The 15427-nt window shown below is 33.8% G+C and overlaps 1 protein-coding gene across 1 annotated transcript in view; it reads left to right on the plus strand.

Annotated features, from left to right (window-relative positions):
• Positions 1 to 15427, plus strand: part of LOC114325206 (sorbitol dehydrogenase) — a 224720-nt gene that overhangs the window by 196695 nt on the left and 12598 nt on the right. The window contains exons 4-7 of the mRNA XM_028273206.2: positions 10435 to 10539; positions 12516 to 12575; positions 12717 to 12876; positions 14598 to 14782. Of these exons, the coding sequence (XP_028129007.2) occupies positions 10435 to 10539; positions 12516 to 12575; positions 12717 to 12876; positions 14598 to 14782 (510 nt within the window). The remainder of the gene's footprint in view (positions 1 to 10434; positions 10540 to 12515; positions 12576 to 12716; positions 12877 to 14597; positions 14783 to 15427) is intronic.

Below are 15427 nucleotides of genomic sequence, written 5' to 3' on the forward strand. Positions count from 1 at the left end.
AAAATAAAAAATACCTTTCCAACAATAATATAGAAATCATCAAAACATCAAATGTTTCAAAACAAATCCAGTTGTGAAGGCTTTTATGTGCCTGAAGGCTTTTGTATGCTTTCATCTGCTGCTTAAAGTAGTAACTGTGAGACTCTACCAGTCTATCTATAATAGCATTATAACAGTAATTGATGGAATGCACTGTAAAATCCAATTCTGATGACTGAATTGTAAATGGATCTAAATCTCCAATTATTTTCAGCTTCAATGAATATCTAAAACAATAAAAGAAATAATGTTATTGCTTGCAAAATTCATCATTATTGATAAATATCAGGGAAAAATGAATAGTAAATAAAAATTGTTTCGCCTACCTTTCTACAACATCTGCGGAGTTTCCAATAATAATTTCCTTAAATAATCACTTTGCATTGTGGTAAATTTATAAAATTCACAAATGACAAACAAAAGTTTTAAAAAATACACACAAAACAGCCAACAAAATCCAAATGAATCCAAAATTCCAAAATAGGCAAAATACTAGGACAAACAAACAATGAAATGAAACGACAAACGACAACAACGACGATACAAACATAACCTTAGTTTTGTAAGTTTTAAGCTCCAAGCTCTTCCCAATTTCGTGACGTCAGACTTAGGCTGGCTGAAATGAAAACGTCTTTTAAACGCATTTTAACGTCATTAATCTTACGTATTTAAAATCACCTACAAAAGACGTCGATATGACGTAATGTTCAACCACGTGTATATATTCCACCAAATACTGACGTTTCCTTGACGTTGTTGACGTCACTTGGTTGCCTGGGAAACACTATTGATATCTGACATGTGCAAATGTTTTTTTTTTAATTTATTTATTGCAGCAAATTTACAATCTACTCAGTATTACAGGAATATTTAGCAAATATGTTGACTGGTATGTGGCTTGTAGCGGGTACCGTCCATTAACGGTTCTCCAAGTCTTCACCTTATTCCCAAGGTCTTCGGGCCAGGTTCTATGTAGACGTCTAGTAGGTAGTCGTGGTTGGTATAGTTCTCTACTGATTTGGCAATCGTTTGTGGAATTTCTTTCTTTGGCTCTGTTTGCCTGAAGGTCGATGACTTCTTTTATGAATGGAATACCAAGATCATTGTGTATGGTATGGTTGGGAACGTACCATGGAGCATTGGCTATTGTTCGTAGGGTTTTCGACTGGAAAGTTTGTAGGATCTTGGTATTGGAAGGTTTACTGCAACCCCAGAGTTCAATTCCGTAAGATCAAATGGGTTTGAGGATGATCTTGTAGATCAGTATTTTATTCTCGAGTGATAATTTCGACTTATTTCCAAGTAGCCAGTACATTTGTCTAACTTTTATATTTAGCTGTGTCCGTTTGGCTTTGATATGGGTTTTCCAAGTAAGCTTCTGATCTAGATGCAGCCCTAAATATTTTACTTCAGATTTTTGTGGAATTGGTATATTATTGATGTGTACTTGGGGACATGTTTGTCTTCTTGTTGTGAAAGTAACTGCTGTCGATTTTTCGGCGTTAACTTTAATCTTCCATTGTTCAAGCCAGGTTTGTAGCACTTGTAGGTAATCCTGAAGTTTGTTTGCAGCATTTTCAGGATCTGCGTCTGAAGTTAGAATTGCTGTATCATAAGCAAAAGTAGCCATTAGGATATCATTATTGGTAGGTATATCTGCTGTATAGAGGAGGTACAGGAATGGGCCAAGGGCACTTCCTTGAGGAACTCCAGAATGGATAGGATGAAAATTTGATGTTAAAGCGTTAACTTTGACTTGAAAATATCGTTCGTTGATGTAGGATTTGAGAATGAGATATATTTGGTGAGGCATGTGTGTTTTCAATTCATATAAGAGACCGTCGTGCCAAACCTTATGTGCAAATGTGAAAGCTTTTTCAGTTCTTTCTATTATGTGTAGGTATATCGACGCCGCATTTCACGTTATTTCCCTCTGGCTAAAATTCTACATCTATTATCTATTTGTGATTTTATCTGTAAGACATAGAAAAGGCGATAATTCCTACATACTATGTTTCCAAAATTTCGATAAAAATACTTAATAATCAAAATGTTTAATCTTTTTTTTAATTTATATCCTTTTATAGATAACCTAGGCTTTGACCATTGTGTTTGTAAGATATGTTTTACATACAATAGAAATTTTAACAGTTGTTACAAAAAGTTATATTGATAATAGTTAATCCACTTAACATTATTTATTTTTGCAAACAAGGTAATCTACCCACAACCTTATTTTCTACAGTTTAAATATTTATATGATTATAGATTAGCCATTAAAATTGTTCTTTGAACATGGGTTTTTCTACAACTAGTAAAATCTCCCAAGAATGCAGGTTATTGTAATTCTTTATCTAACAGCAGTTTCAAGGTTGTCGATTAATAAATCATATTATGCATAGCCCATTTAAACTTGCAAAGTGAAAAATAAATAATATAATATAAAACAAATAATAAGTTCATTATCTCTATTTCATTCTCATAAGTGAAAACATTCATTCTCATTTAAACTTACAAAGTGAAAACTAAATATGTTATAATATAAAAAAAACTAAATTTAAAAGCAGCTTATTATGTTTCATTTTGTAGCACCAGCGTGGATAACAAAGGCAAAAAAAAAGATAATATGTAACACGACAAATTAAACAAACATAAAAATATCCTTGGTGCTATTATAAAACTTTACGGAGTACCTCGGAAGCTCTAAGTCTTCAGAGATCTAGGGGTGCGGATTCTTAATAGATTTAAAAAAATATAATAGAAACTCAATTGCTCGGGGGGCGCCATTGGATAAAAGAAAATGAAAGACGAAACATACTTAAAACTTCAAAAAAATAACTAAAGTAAAAAACATAAAATCCTTTATAAAAGGTATATTAGTTAAAATCCCCTTTTGGATGGTGAAATGATTGTGAAAAGCAATAGTTTTAAGTACCTAGGATCGGTATTACAGAGTAATGGAGAAATAGATGGAGATGCATGCAGTAGAATTAGGGCTGGATGGATGAAGTGGAAAGAAGCGAGTGGTGTGTTGTGTGACAGAAAAATTCCAATGAAGCTGAAGGGAAAATTCTATAAAACAGCCATAAGACCGGCTATGATGTACGGAACTGAATGTTGGGCAGTGAAAAAGAAAGAGGAACAACGAATGCATGTGGCGGAAATGAGAATGCTTAGATGGATGAGTGGAGTGACAAAGAAGGATAAAATTAGAAATGAGTATATTAGGGGAAGTCTAGGTGTGGCACCAATTGATGCCAAAATGAGAGAGCATAGGTTAAGATGGTTCGGTCATGTTCAACGTCGAGACGTTAATCACCCAATACGAAGAATAGCTGAAGTGCAGATTCCTGGAAGGAGTAGGAGAGGAAGACCAAAGAAGACCTGGGGGGAGGCGATAAGGCAGGACATGTTGGTAAAGGGGATTAACATTGATATGACCCAAGACAGAATTGTGTGGAGAAATGCAATTAGGGAAGCCGACCCCGCATAGGGATAAGGCAAAGAGAATGATGATGATGATGATTAGTTAAAATCCCCATACAGGGCTACATCAAAGACATAACTAACAGAGCAGACGACGAATATAGAAAACAAAAAGGACTCTACTGTATGCAATCACATTCCGTTTTCATTCGTCTAGGAAAAGGACAGAAAGAAACTTCCTACTATTCAAATCTGAGTAAAGATAGAAAAGTAAAAGATGGTTTTCCTTGTTTTCAATTCAGAAGAAAAGTTTCAGATTTAAATAACTATTTACCATTTTAATTTTTATTACAATGGTGAATTCTGCATGTGAGACTTTTCAGTTTGTTTAAGAGATGTCGCTGGATTGCGTCCCAATGGGGATTTCAATGATCTTTGAAATTTCCCTTAAATAGATGGGCTAGGTGGTTTTCGATTCAGAGGTGTGCACTCTAGCGCTGTTGAGGAAGCCTGCAATGGCAGAAACAGCTGTCCAGCGATTGTGCATCCCTCTGAATCGAAAGCAAGCAAAACCATCTTTTACCTACCTATTTTTTTTCTTTTTTCTAGTAATTCTTGATTTTTGGCACTTAAGTATTTATAGCTCATTTGATAGATATTTCTTACCGGTAGTATTGCTGTGTATTGAGCCATTTTGTTTACATGGAAATCTCCTTTTATTTTTTGTTTTTATCTGCATGTTAATATTATTATTTCCTATTTTTAATTTCGCTTGTGCTCCTGGTTTATCAATATGTATCACTTTTGATTCTCAAAGTACTTATCTTCATTTCTATCATTCTATCATCTTCAGTAATATCAATGCAGTAAATTTTTATCACCTAGTGCAGTCATTGAAGGTTTTCGCCTCCGATTTCGTTGAACCTCCATTGATTTTCATGAAAATTGGTGAGTAGTTAGAGAATACCTCAAGGAACAAAGGTGACATAATGCCAACTTGCGCTTTCATCCTGGGGGTCGATTCCACCCCTTCTCGGGGGTAAAAATTATTTTATTAAAAATTATACCATAAATCGATAGAGGGTTAAATTCTAAGCACAATTTGTTATATAACGTTATTGAAAAAAATAAAAACTTTTTGAGTTATTAAACATCAAAGATTTTCATTTTTCGTGAGAAAAATCTATGTTTTTAACCGATTTTTCATAAATAACTCAAAAACTATAAGTTTATACAAAAAAGTTCTAATTACCAAAACTGAAGCCAATGAAAAACGAAATAAACTTCTCGCTTAAAAACTAAACTAATGTTAATTGAAAGTGAGTTACTGGTAATTGAATGTATATTTTTTTAGACGAGTACTCAAATCTAAATATTCAAGCTTAAATAACGGGAAAACGATCCATTTTATAAAATAAACGTGCAATGCACTTATCAAAGTACTTCAGAATACCTATCAAATGAGCTCCAGGAGAAGTTAATAGCCTGAAAATTAAGCAAGTTATGATGAAAATAAGAGAGCCCTTGAAATTTTTAAGGAAAAAGTGAAAAATAAAACATACGCCATTTCCACAAAAATTAAAATTTATAGTAATTCTTATTATAATTTCTTTAGAATATATATTTTGAACAAAAACTATAATTTAAGAAAATCAGAATTTTTAAAATTATTGTAATTTTCATTTTCTTTTGATAATAACTCCAAAAATACTCAATATACGTAAAAAATTATATTTAACCAAATTTTGGTTTTTTCTGTACCAAATATTCTACCGTTTTTACTATTTCCCTAGGGTAAAAAATAACCGAGATAGAAACGTTTAAAACTAAAATTTTGCTGCGACAACCATGTAATCGGGACTATTTAACCTTTTATTTTTAAAAAAGTAAGAGGGTTAAAAGGATAAATTTGACTTGGTTTATTATCCCTTAAAATTAGCTTTCAAATGGTTTTTAGGTGAACCTGATATCGTAAAAACTGACGGAGTTATTAAAAAAACAACACCATTTTTTGGAAAAATTTTTAAAAGATAAATTTTGAAAAATTTTTGGTGCATAAACTTTTAACGCTATCAACTTGCTCGGGAACTCATTTGATAGATATTTTTAAGTACTTTGTCAAATGTTTAATACTTTATGTTATAAAATGCATAATTTTCCCGTTATTTAAGATGAATATTTGGATTTGGGGACTCGCCGAAAAAAATATACATTCAATTACCTATAACTCACTTTAAATTAAAACTAAAATGTTTTCTTAGTAATTACTTTATTTCACTGTTTATTATCGTCAATTTTGGAAATAATAACTTTTTTCTAAAAACTTACAGTTTTTGAGTTATTTATGAAAAATCGGTTAAAAACATGGATTTTTCTCACGAAAAATTAAAATCTTTGATGTTTAATAACTCAAAAAGTTTTGATTTATTTTAATAACTTTATATAACAAATTTTACTTATAATTTGTCCCTCTATCGATTTATGGTATTATTTTAATTAAAATAATTTTCACCCCCAAAAAGGGGTGAAATCCACCCCCAGGATAAAAGCGCAAGTTGGCATCATGTCACCTTTGTTCCTTGAGGTATTCTCTAACTACTCATAAATTTTCATGAAAATCGATGGAGGTTCAACGAAATCGGAGGTAATAGCTCATATCCACCTTCAGTGACTCCACTAACCATCCTAACGCATGTTTTAACCAAACATTATTGTTACATTATTTCCTATCATGTTTGATTTGGTTCATTAACATCTAGGTACGTATCATTAATAATTAATATTGATTAAACCAGTTTAAAATTCGCCTCTTATTAAATATGAAATTAAAAACAATGTAGGATGTATCGTATAGGTAATAAAGAGTTTAAAAATAACCATCAGTCTCATATTACTCAATAAAGAAATTTAGGTTCACTTTACAATAAATCGCCACGTTAAACATATTTACGCATCTTGCGTTTACATTCATTTATCCATGTAATTGTTGCACATAACTCACAAACACGCGGGGATGTTGACATTGAGCAAAGTAGGCACAGATAAGAATAATTTAAATCAACGAGAAACCTTAAATATTTAAAGAAAAATAAAAATAGTAAAAGATTTCTTAGGTCATAAACAAATTCTAATATTCACCTGTACCCAATCCTTTTATAAAAAGGGCGATAAATGCATAGACGTGGGAAATCTATGTAAAATATGCATTTCACAATACATCTAGAATGTATAAATACCTTATCTAGAAAAATTCTCTGTCAAAATTTTCCTTTAGCTATATTGATATTAGTGATGTAACGAATATTCGTATTCGCATTCGCATTCGCGAATATTCGCATGTTTTTGCATATTCGCATTCGCATCCGCATTCGCGAAATTTGTGCGAATGTTTTGCGAATATGAAAACCAGAAAAAAAATAATTTTAAAATACTATTAGGTTAATAAAATCAAAATCTATTCACTTCTCATCTTTTTTAAAAGGTAACTTAACCTCAAACATGCAGCTACTCTCAAATGGAAATATGCAGGACACAACAGTAGACAAAGAGACGGAAGATCGAATGAAGCGTTAACTCACTGGAGACCTTGGGGCTACAAGAGAGGAAGGGGCAGACCACATACGAGATGGTCGGATGACCTAAAAAGATGCGCAGGGACCATATAGACAGCATTAGCACTGAATCGAGAAGAGTGGAAAAATAAGGAGGAGGCCTACGTTCAACTTTGGACAAATGAAGGGCAATAGATAGATAAAACTTAACCTTGTATAATCACATTATCCCTTCACCTTTTTTTATTATTTGGTATTAGAGAGATATTGCAAATTTAACACAGCCTGCGTTGCGCTATTTACACCGCGCTATGTTGACAGAATTGACATTTCTCAGACGTTTCATAAATGCAGATATTGCTTAACATTTTGGTTGCGGTATTTTACGACTCGATTAAGATTAGTTGTTGTTTATCTAATTTGTACTCAACATCCAGAATTTAATTTAGATGGAAGAAAGGTTTGTATTTTCTTCCAAATATCGAGCAAGAGAAACAAATGATCCTTGAATCCTTGATCCTCTTCATGTTTTCCTGATCTAACGTAAAATTTTTTGGAGAAGTCAATGGATTTTGACATAAAACTTGTTTTAATAAACACAAATCGTCATCAGACGTAAATCTACTTTGCTACTGTCTGAGGTACCCATTTTAGCAAATTATTACGAATAAATTTGGTTTAAATGAAAGGTAAACAACAAACATAACCTGAAAACAAAATAGCGCAACGAATACCGCACAGCGTAACGACTCCCCTAATAACGGCAGGCCGTATTTCCAATAACGCAGCGTAAGCTAGATATCACATCTGCGCATGCTCTACTGTCAAAATAACGCGTGCTGTAATACAGCAAGTGCAAAAAAGACTCAGAAATATCTCTCTATTATGTAATAAAGCTTAAGATTCAGATTGATTTACACTAGATATCAATTAACTTTTCTTTATAAATTTAGGAAACATTACAAAAATAGAAACAAATTAAAGAAAAACTGAATATTCGCATTCGCATCCGCATTCGCGAATGTTGGTAGCAGATATTCGCATTCGCATTCGTATTCGCGAATGTTCAAAAAATGACATTCGTTACATCACTAATTGATATATATCTCTAATCTGTGTACCGGGTGTCCCAATAAGAATGGCTCTCGGCCATATCTCAGGAACCGTTTATACTACAGCTTTGGGAAAAAAAATTTTATAACAAAAGTTGCCCCGAGAAATGCCTGGAAATTATTTTCATAATTGTAAGTCCACTGCTAGAGGGCGTAATTGAATATCAAAAATTAAAAAATCGAAATTTTACAAAATTTGCCTAATGAAAAGGCACTGGAAATCCAACCATCGTATTCTTCATACAATTCTGTGCATATTTTATTTCACAAGTTTAAGTCTACCTGTGCAAATAAGAGGTGGGGGTGAGTGGGAACCTTGTTATGAAAAAATCGCTGTAAGTCCGGTTCTGCTTAATCGATTTTTACAAACTTGGTCTTGTTGAAAACAGCTCTTTTTCGTCAATGTAATAGTTATAATTTGGATATAGCCTATTACGTAATGTGCCGGCTAGAAGGCGCTATTTATTTTTTTTAGAAATCTAATTTTGTTTGGAAAATATTAAATACAAGTATGTATTTTTTCCTGTATTACAAAATTAGACCAAATTAGCAACAGAATACCGAAAACCGCATGTCTATTCCTTTTTTCTATCTCGAGATATCTTAAGAAACGTGTAAATTTTAAGCATAACTGTTGCTGTCATATAAGTGGAAATATATAGAAGCAAGTAGTGTGCTATGGAAAAAAACAAAGAAACATTTTTCAGATGTCACCGTATATAATGAATCACAGCAACAATAAGACAAATAACACTATAAAATATAACAAAAAAAGAGTGTGTGTACTTTGTACGCGAGTAAGAAGTTATACTTCTATTATTATGATTTTAACGAAATAAATATATTTTAAACAGTTTAATTTTATTTTTTAATTTTATTTTTTTAAATTTATTTTTATTTAAATATTACACTAATTTTAATACTTAAAATAATACCAAAAAAATAGCGTTAATATGTAAATTTTTATGAATTGTTGCCTCCGCGAATTTCCTTTTCTCTCGATGAATCGTAGAAAATGTAAAAACGTCAGATTTTCTACACAAATTTTTAATTTTTATTTCATTATATTTTAATATCAATTATCCTATTCCCAACTAAGATAAATACATAACTGTTATTGTCACCGGTAAACTAAGTTAAGGAAGTCAAAGTGGAAACAAGTAGTGTGCTATGGAAAAAAATAGCACTATTAGAAGTATTAACTTCAAAAAGTATGTGTCAAATTATGTGTCAAATCAGTAAAACATAAAAATTTGTTCATTGATGGTTTGTTGCGGTTTGTTTCTATTAAATTTTATATACAATTTATACAGAGTGAAATTCAAGACGATTCTTACAAACTAAGAAGCATTTGACATGATAGCCACATTCTTTGAATGCATAAGAAATACAGCTGTTGCGGCTAGAAAATATGCAATGAAATATCCACAAAGACGTCACCCCATTAGTAGTGTTTTTCATATTTTGTTTTGATTTATTATATACGGTGACATCTGGAAAATGTTTCTTTGTTTTTTCCATAGCACACTACTTGCTTCTATATATTTCCACTTATATGACAGCAACAGTTATGTTTAAAATTTACACGTTTCTTAAGATATCTCGAGATAGAAAAAAGGTATAGACATGCGGTTTTCGGTATTCTGTTGCTAATTTGGTCTAATTTTGTAATACAGGAAAAAAATACATACTTGTATTTAATATTTTTCAAAGAAAACTAGATTTCTAAAAAGAAAATAAATAGCGCCTCCTAGCCGGCATATTACGTAATAGGCTGTTTCTAAATTATAACTATTACATTGACGAAGAAGAGCTGTTTTCAACAAGACCAAGTTTGCAAAAATCGATTAAGCAGAACCAGACTTACAGCGATTTTTTCATAACAAGGTTCCCACTCACCCCCACCTCTTATTTGCACAGGTAGACTTAAACTTGTGAAATAAAATATGAGCAGAATTTTATGAAGAATACGATAATCGGATTTCCAGTGCCCTTTCATTAGGCAAATTTTGTAAAATTTCGATATTTTAATTTTTGATATTCAATTACGCCCTCTAGCGGTGGACTTACAATTATGAAAATAATTTGCAGGCTTTTCTCGAGGCAACTTTTGTTATAAAATTTTTTTCCCAGAGCTGTACTATAAACGGTTCCTGAGATATGGCCGAGCGCCATTCTTATTGGGACACCCGGTACATTATTACACTGTTTCTCAACAGTATTAAAATTGCATTTAAACTTTTAACGTTCTCTTAATATATGTTTGAAATGTAAATTTTCTAATGCCTTGTTTTTCTTTATTTTAGAGGTCCTTCTTCAGATGGAAGTAGTTGGAATTTGCGGTTCTGACGTTCATTACCTAGTTAGTGGAAGATGTGGTCCATTTGTTGTCAAAGACCCCATGGTAATTGGTAAGTATTTATATAAAAACAAGGACAGAGTCGTTGAAGACTAAATGTTTGTGAAAAGGTTCCGGTACTCTTTCTGCTTTTTTGGTTTCCTTTTACCAAAATTCTGCCAATTCTTGAGAATTTTTTATATTTTTCTTTCAGCCATTTGTTTGTTCTATTTAATACTTTTCTTCTTGGATGAGTATTTCTACGTGTCCAAACCATCTTTGTCTCGGTCAAGTTATGGATAGCACCTCTTATTATTATTCGCCAGTAATCTTCCAACATTTCGCTCCATAAATTTATTCTATTTTGGTTTGTCTTCTACTTTTCGTCTGGGATAAGGCAATTTATTGGTATGTTTAGCGGCTACGTGTTTATTTAGAGGTAGCAGATTGCTGGCCTACCGCTTCAATCTCCAAACTTAAACTACCAAGCTTTTCTGTTGTGGTTATGGTCGCTTAGTCGAGGGGCTTCTCTTTTAAGAGACACAGTCTTAAAGTTACTGTCTATAACAACTGTTATCATGGAGTACGGTAAGAACCTGGGAACTGGTATACGTGAACAAACAAGACAAAGCGAAGCGTTGTTAGTAAGCCGAAAATTTCAAACTAATATGACTGTGCAATACAAAAGTTTATCTTTACCTATCAGTATTGTGTGTCCGAAATCTTATTTTTTGACGTATAAGACGTCGTTTCATGAGAGGATTCCCCAAATTATAATAAAAATGTTGTATACATCCATATCCATTATGTTCATATCACACCGACTAAGTTAAGACAGGAAACAGACATTCGCTTTTCAAAGGCTCATAAAGCACTCATTTCTCTGACATTTCAAGTGGATGCACTTCGTATCTCAAGTTAGGCTTGTCTTGTATATGCTCATACGCTAAGACTTGTTTGTAGGGCTACTAAAAATATGTCATAGAGGCTTCTAGATATTTTTTGAAACACTTTTATTAGATATTTGTATGCCCCGTCGAAGCCATACCAAACAATAATCTTACTAAACGACGACCCAAGGATTTAGACATGGATATAGGCGCTATCCATTTTTACTTAATGCTTATGCAAGAATAGCTCTGAGAAATTGGAAAAGTCTTGCCACGAAATGGGCATATCCATGAATCAATTTGTTTCATCTGATAATCTAGCAGTGATGTCCCAGAATGTAGGCCGTCAGGTTCTGATTTTGAGGTTCACTACAAATATAAAAGTTTAGATACCTTGGAGTGGCAGCCAAATATAAAATTTAGAGTCCACGAAGCACGAACAATTATAAGTGCATTGAATTCGATAGAGTAAGAAAACCATAACAAAACTAACAAAAAGAGAATTGCTCATTGGACAATGAAGGAAGAACAAGACAAAAGACGACTTTCAACAAATGAAGTCAATTATTTACGACGATCTGCGTATACCTCTAACCTAGGCGGATATCAGCCAGAAACAGTTGTTGAGCGTATCGAGAAAAACTTATTCATTTGGTTTGGCCATGTAGTTAGAATGGAGGAATTAAGTTGACCAAAACGAGTATTCACTTATGGCAATGCCCTAAAAGAACTGTTACCTGCACAAATACCACCAAATGGATCAACTAGGTATGACAACAAGTAGGTATGACTTGTATCACAGACAAGTATTACAACGATTTCGACGAAACCTAGACTCATCGATAACCATTGGAGATGTACAATGTTGAAGTTATCAAATGTTGTTTTGTGAAAATCTCATTCAAACAAGTTTATGATCATCTGTCAGACGATACTTTCAAGTATTTTTAATCTTAAAACACGGTTTCTTCTTGTCCCCATCATTTGATCGCTAACCACCTCTCAATTTAAACTCTCACATAATTCAGTGGGTCTCTAGCGGTAGCACCGTTAGGTTGTGATGACGTACGGCTGAAAGAATAAGAATATAAATTGCTTTATAACATATCTTTAGGCATATTATAGTTATTTGTAAACCATAATTTGTGTATTATTTTAGGTCATGAAGCTTCAGGAACAGTTGTGCAAGTTGGAAAAAATGTTAAGAATCTTAAACCAGGTAATTAAAAGTATTTTTTACTTATGTAACATTTTCCAAAATTCTATTGTAAAGAATACAGTTTATAATGGACTAAATAATGGACTCTTATAATAGACTAATGAGTGTAATGATCGAATAATATGAATATCTCTATTTTAGGTGACAGAGTAGCCATCGAACCTGGTGTACCATGCCGTACCTGCCATCACTGTAAAACTGGTGCTTATCATCTCTGCCCCGATATCTTCTTCTGTGCGACTCCTCCTGATGATGGTAACCTCTCCAGATACTACGTACATGACGCTGATTTCTGTTGGAAGTAAGTAAATTGATGTGTTTTAGTTTTACTCCCATTCGTTTTAGGCTTTTTTTGTGTGTGAGAGTGGGAATCTTATAAGGACCGTACCTGACGTGTGTTGGATTCAGAGTAAACGGAGTACATCCGAGCGCAGTTCCCCCTCTGGGGGTCTTGCCTCCGGATATATCCGCATTTCAATGCCTACCAACTAAACCCACTCTTGGCTTACGCGCGTGGCACGTCTTTCCAGACCGTTCTCTCGCGCGCGCAGCCTTCCTTTCTCTAATCTTTTCTTTTTCTCTCTATTGCTTATGTTTACCCTTGTTGTCTGTCTCTTTCTATAATCTCTTTTCCTTTAATGTTTTTTGTTACAGCCTCTAGCACTTCCTTAAACTCCATTTCCCCCCTTGTTACTATGGTCATAAATTGTTTGCTCCTAAGACGCCTACTTTTGCATATAGCTCCGCTCTTTCGTCATTAAATTTTCTGCATTCAAACACGCAGTGTTCTGCTGTGTCGCTTACTCCACAATCTACGCAACTATCATCTATTGCTTTGCCTATCCTCTCAAGGTATGCTCTTCTCAACGATCCGTGTCCCGTAAGGAATTGCGTGACGAAGTAGTTCGTACTTTATATTTGCACTTCAGCCACTCCTCCACGACAGGGATGAGAGTCCTTGTCCATGCAGCCCTCCGCTCGCTTTCTCACTCTTCCTACCACTTTGTGATGATTTCTCTCCTTTCTTCTGTCTTCTCCCGGTTATTCTTGTCGTATGTTTTGGCTTTCCCTTTTACCTGCAGGTGTATTGGTGGTACCCCAGCTATAACTTGTGGGGCTACCGTCGAGGTCGTTCTGTAGGCGCACACGACCCTTAATAGGGCTTTTCTTTGGGCTTTCTCTAAAATGTTTTTGTACTTTTTTTGTCTATTACTTGATGCCACACTGGTGCCGAATATAGAATTATTGTGGAGTGTACCACTTCCTTTAGGATCCTTCTTTTCCTCGTACCTGGGCCCCTATATTAGGCATGATTATTGCCAGTGCTGTTGCTCTCTGTTCTGCCTTGTGTGCAGCATATTTGACATGTTCGCCAAATATCTGCTTATTGTCCATCATCACTCCTAAGTATCTAACCTTTTTGGCCGGCGTTATTCTCTCCCTCGAGGGTGAAGGAGATGTGCTCTCTGTCTTTAGGTCCTTTAAATATCAAGGCTTCCGTTTTGTGCCTAGCGAGTGTCAACTCTCGATCGTTCAGCCACGTTTTCACTCTTTCAAGTGAGCCCATGAGCCTCTTTTCGTTGTGCTCTACTAGAACGAGCAGGGCATCCACGTAAATAGCCTGTGTTTCCTCTCCTAGATCTTCTTCTAGTATATCATTGTAGAGGAGGTTCCAGAGCAACGGTCCTAGGACCGAGCCCTGTGGCACCCCCGCCGATATCTGCATAACATCTTCATGCATCTGCATAGTAAATCTAGATGTTTGCCATGTATGTGTCTCCAGCTAGCCATTGTGTTCTAAAAGCTGCAGTTTTAATTCATGGTATTATTACACGAGTTTCTCCTATAGGATGCACCTCAGCAGACACATCAGTCTGAAGTTCTTGGTCCATTCATACACTTAGCAATTTTAAGTGGTTGACGGTGTCATACACTGCAGTCATCATTATGATAGAGGCAACTCATCTTTTCTTAAGACCTTATTGTTATCGTATCATGGTTAACATATTTTTTAACTTTTAGACTTCCTGATAACATGGATCTCGAAGAAGGTGCTTTGATGGAACCCTTGTCTGTTGGTGTCCACGCTTGTAAACGAGCTGAAATTAAAGTAGGTGACGTTTGTCTTATTACCGGAGCTGGACCAATCGGTCTCGTTACTCTCTTATCGGCTAAAGCTATGGGAGCTTCAAAAGTTGTTATCACAGGTAAACATTATCACATTATTTTGTATCTTTACCATTCTTTACTACGGAATAAACAATGATTTAATCTCACAAAAAATTATATATTGTATAATTATACAGGATATTTCTAGTGTGACAAACTTTAAGAGCTACATGAAAAAATAATGACAGTTTGCTCTATGAACCTATGTCCGCAAATGCTTCGATTCCGAGATACAGAGTGTTACAATTTTTCTTACAAACTGACTATTTATTTATTGCTGTAAAACCGGTTAAGATATGCAAATGAAATTTGGTGGGTTTTAAGAGGTAGCTATCGCGCATTTTTTTACATACAATTAAGAATTTTATATTCACCATTGGCGCGCATACGGGTAATGGTCTGAAATTTTTATAAAATTTCGGACAGCAAAAAAATAGTATGATATTGATATTTTAGATTATATAGATATTTTGTATATAGATATTTTGTATATAGATATTGTATAGATATTTTAAATTTAAAATCATTTTTGAATTCCTCGTTCAATTTGTGACAAACAAACAAAGAAAAAATATATTTTTCATTACAAATTCACCGAGGAATTCAAAAATGATTTTTAATTTATAATATCTAAGTGGCATACTATTTTTTTCTTTAAAATATTTCAGACCATTACCCGTATG

The sequence above is a fragment of the Diabrotica virgifera genome, chromosome 7, assembly GCF_917563875.1.
Source record: "Diabrotica virgifera virgifera chromosome 7, PGI_DIABVI_V3a".
NCBI lineage: Eukaryota > Metazoa > Arthropoda > Insecta > Coleoptera > Chrysomelidae > Diabrotica > Diabrotica virgifera.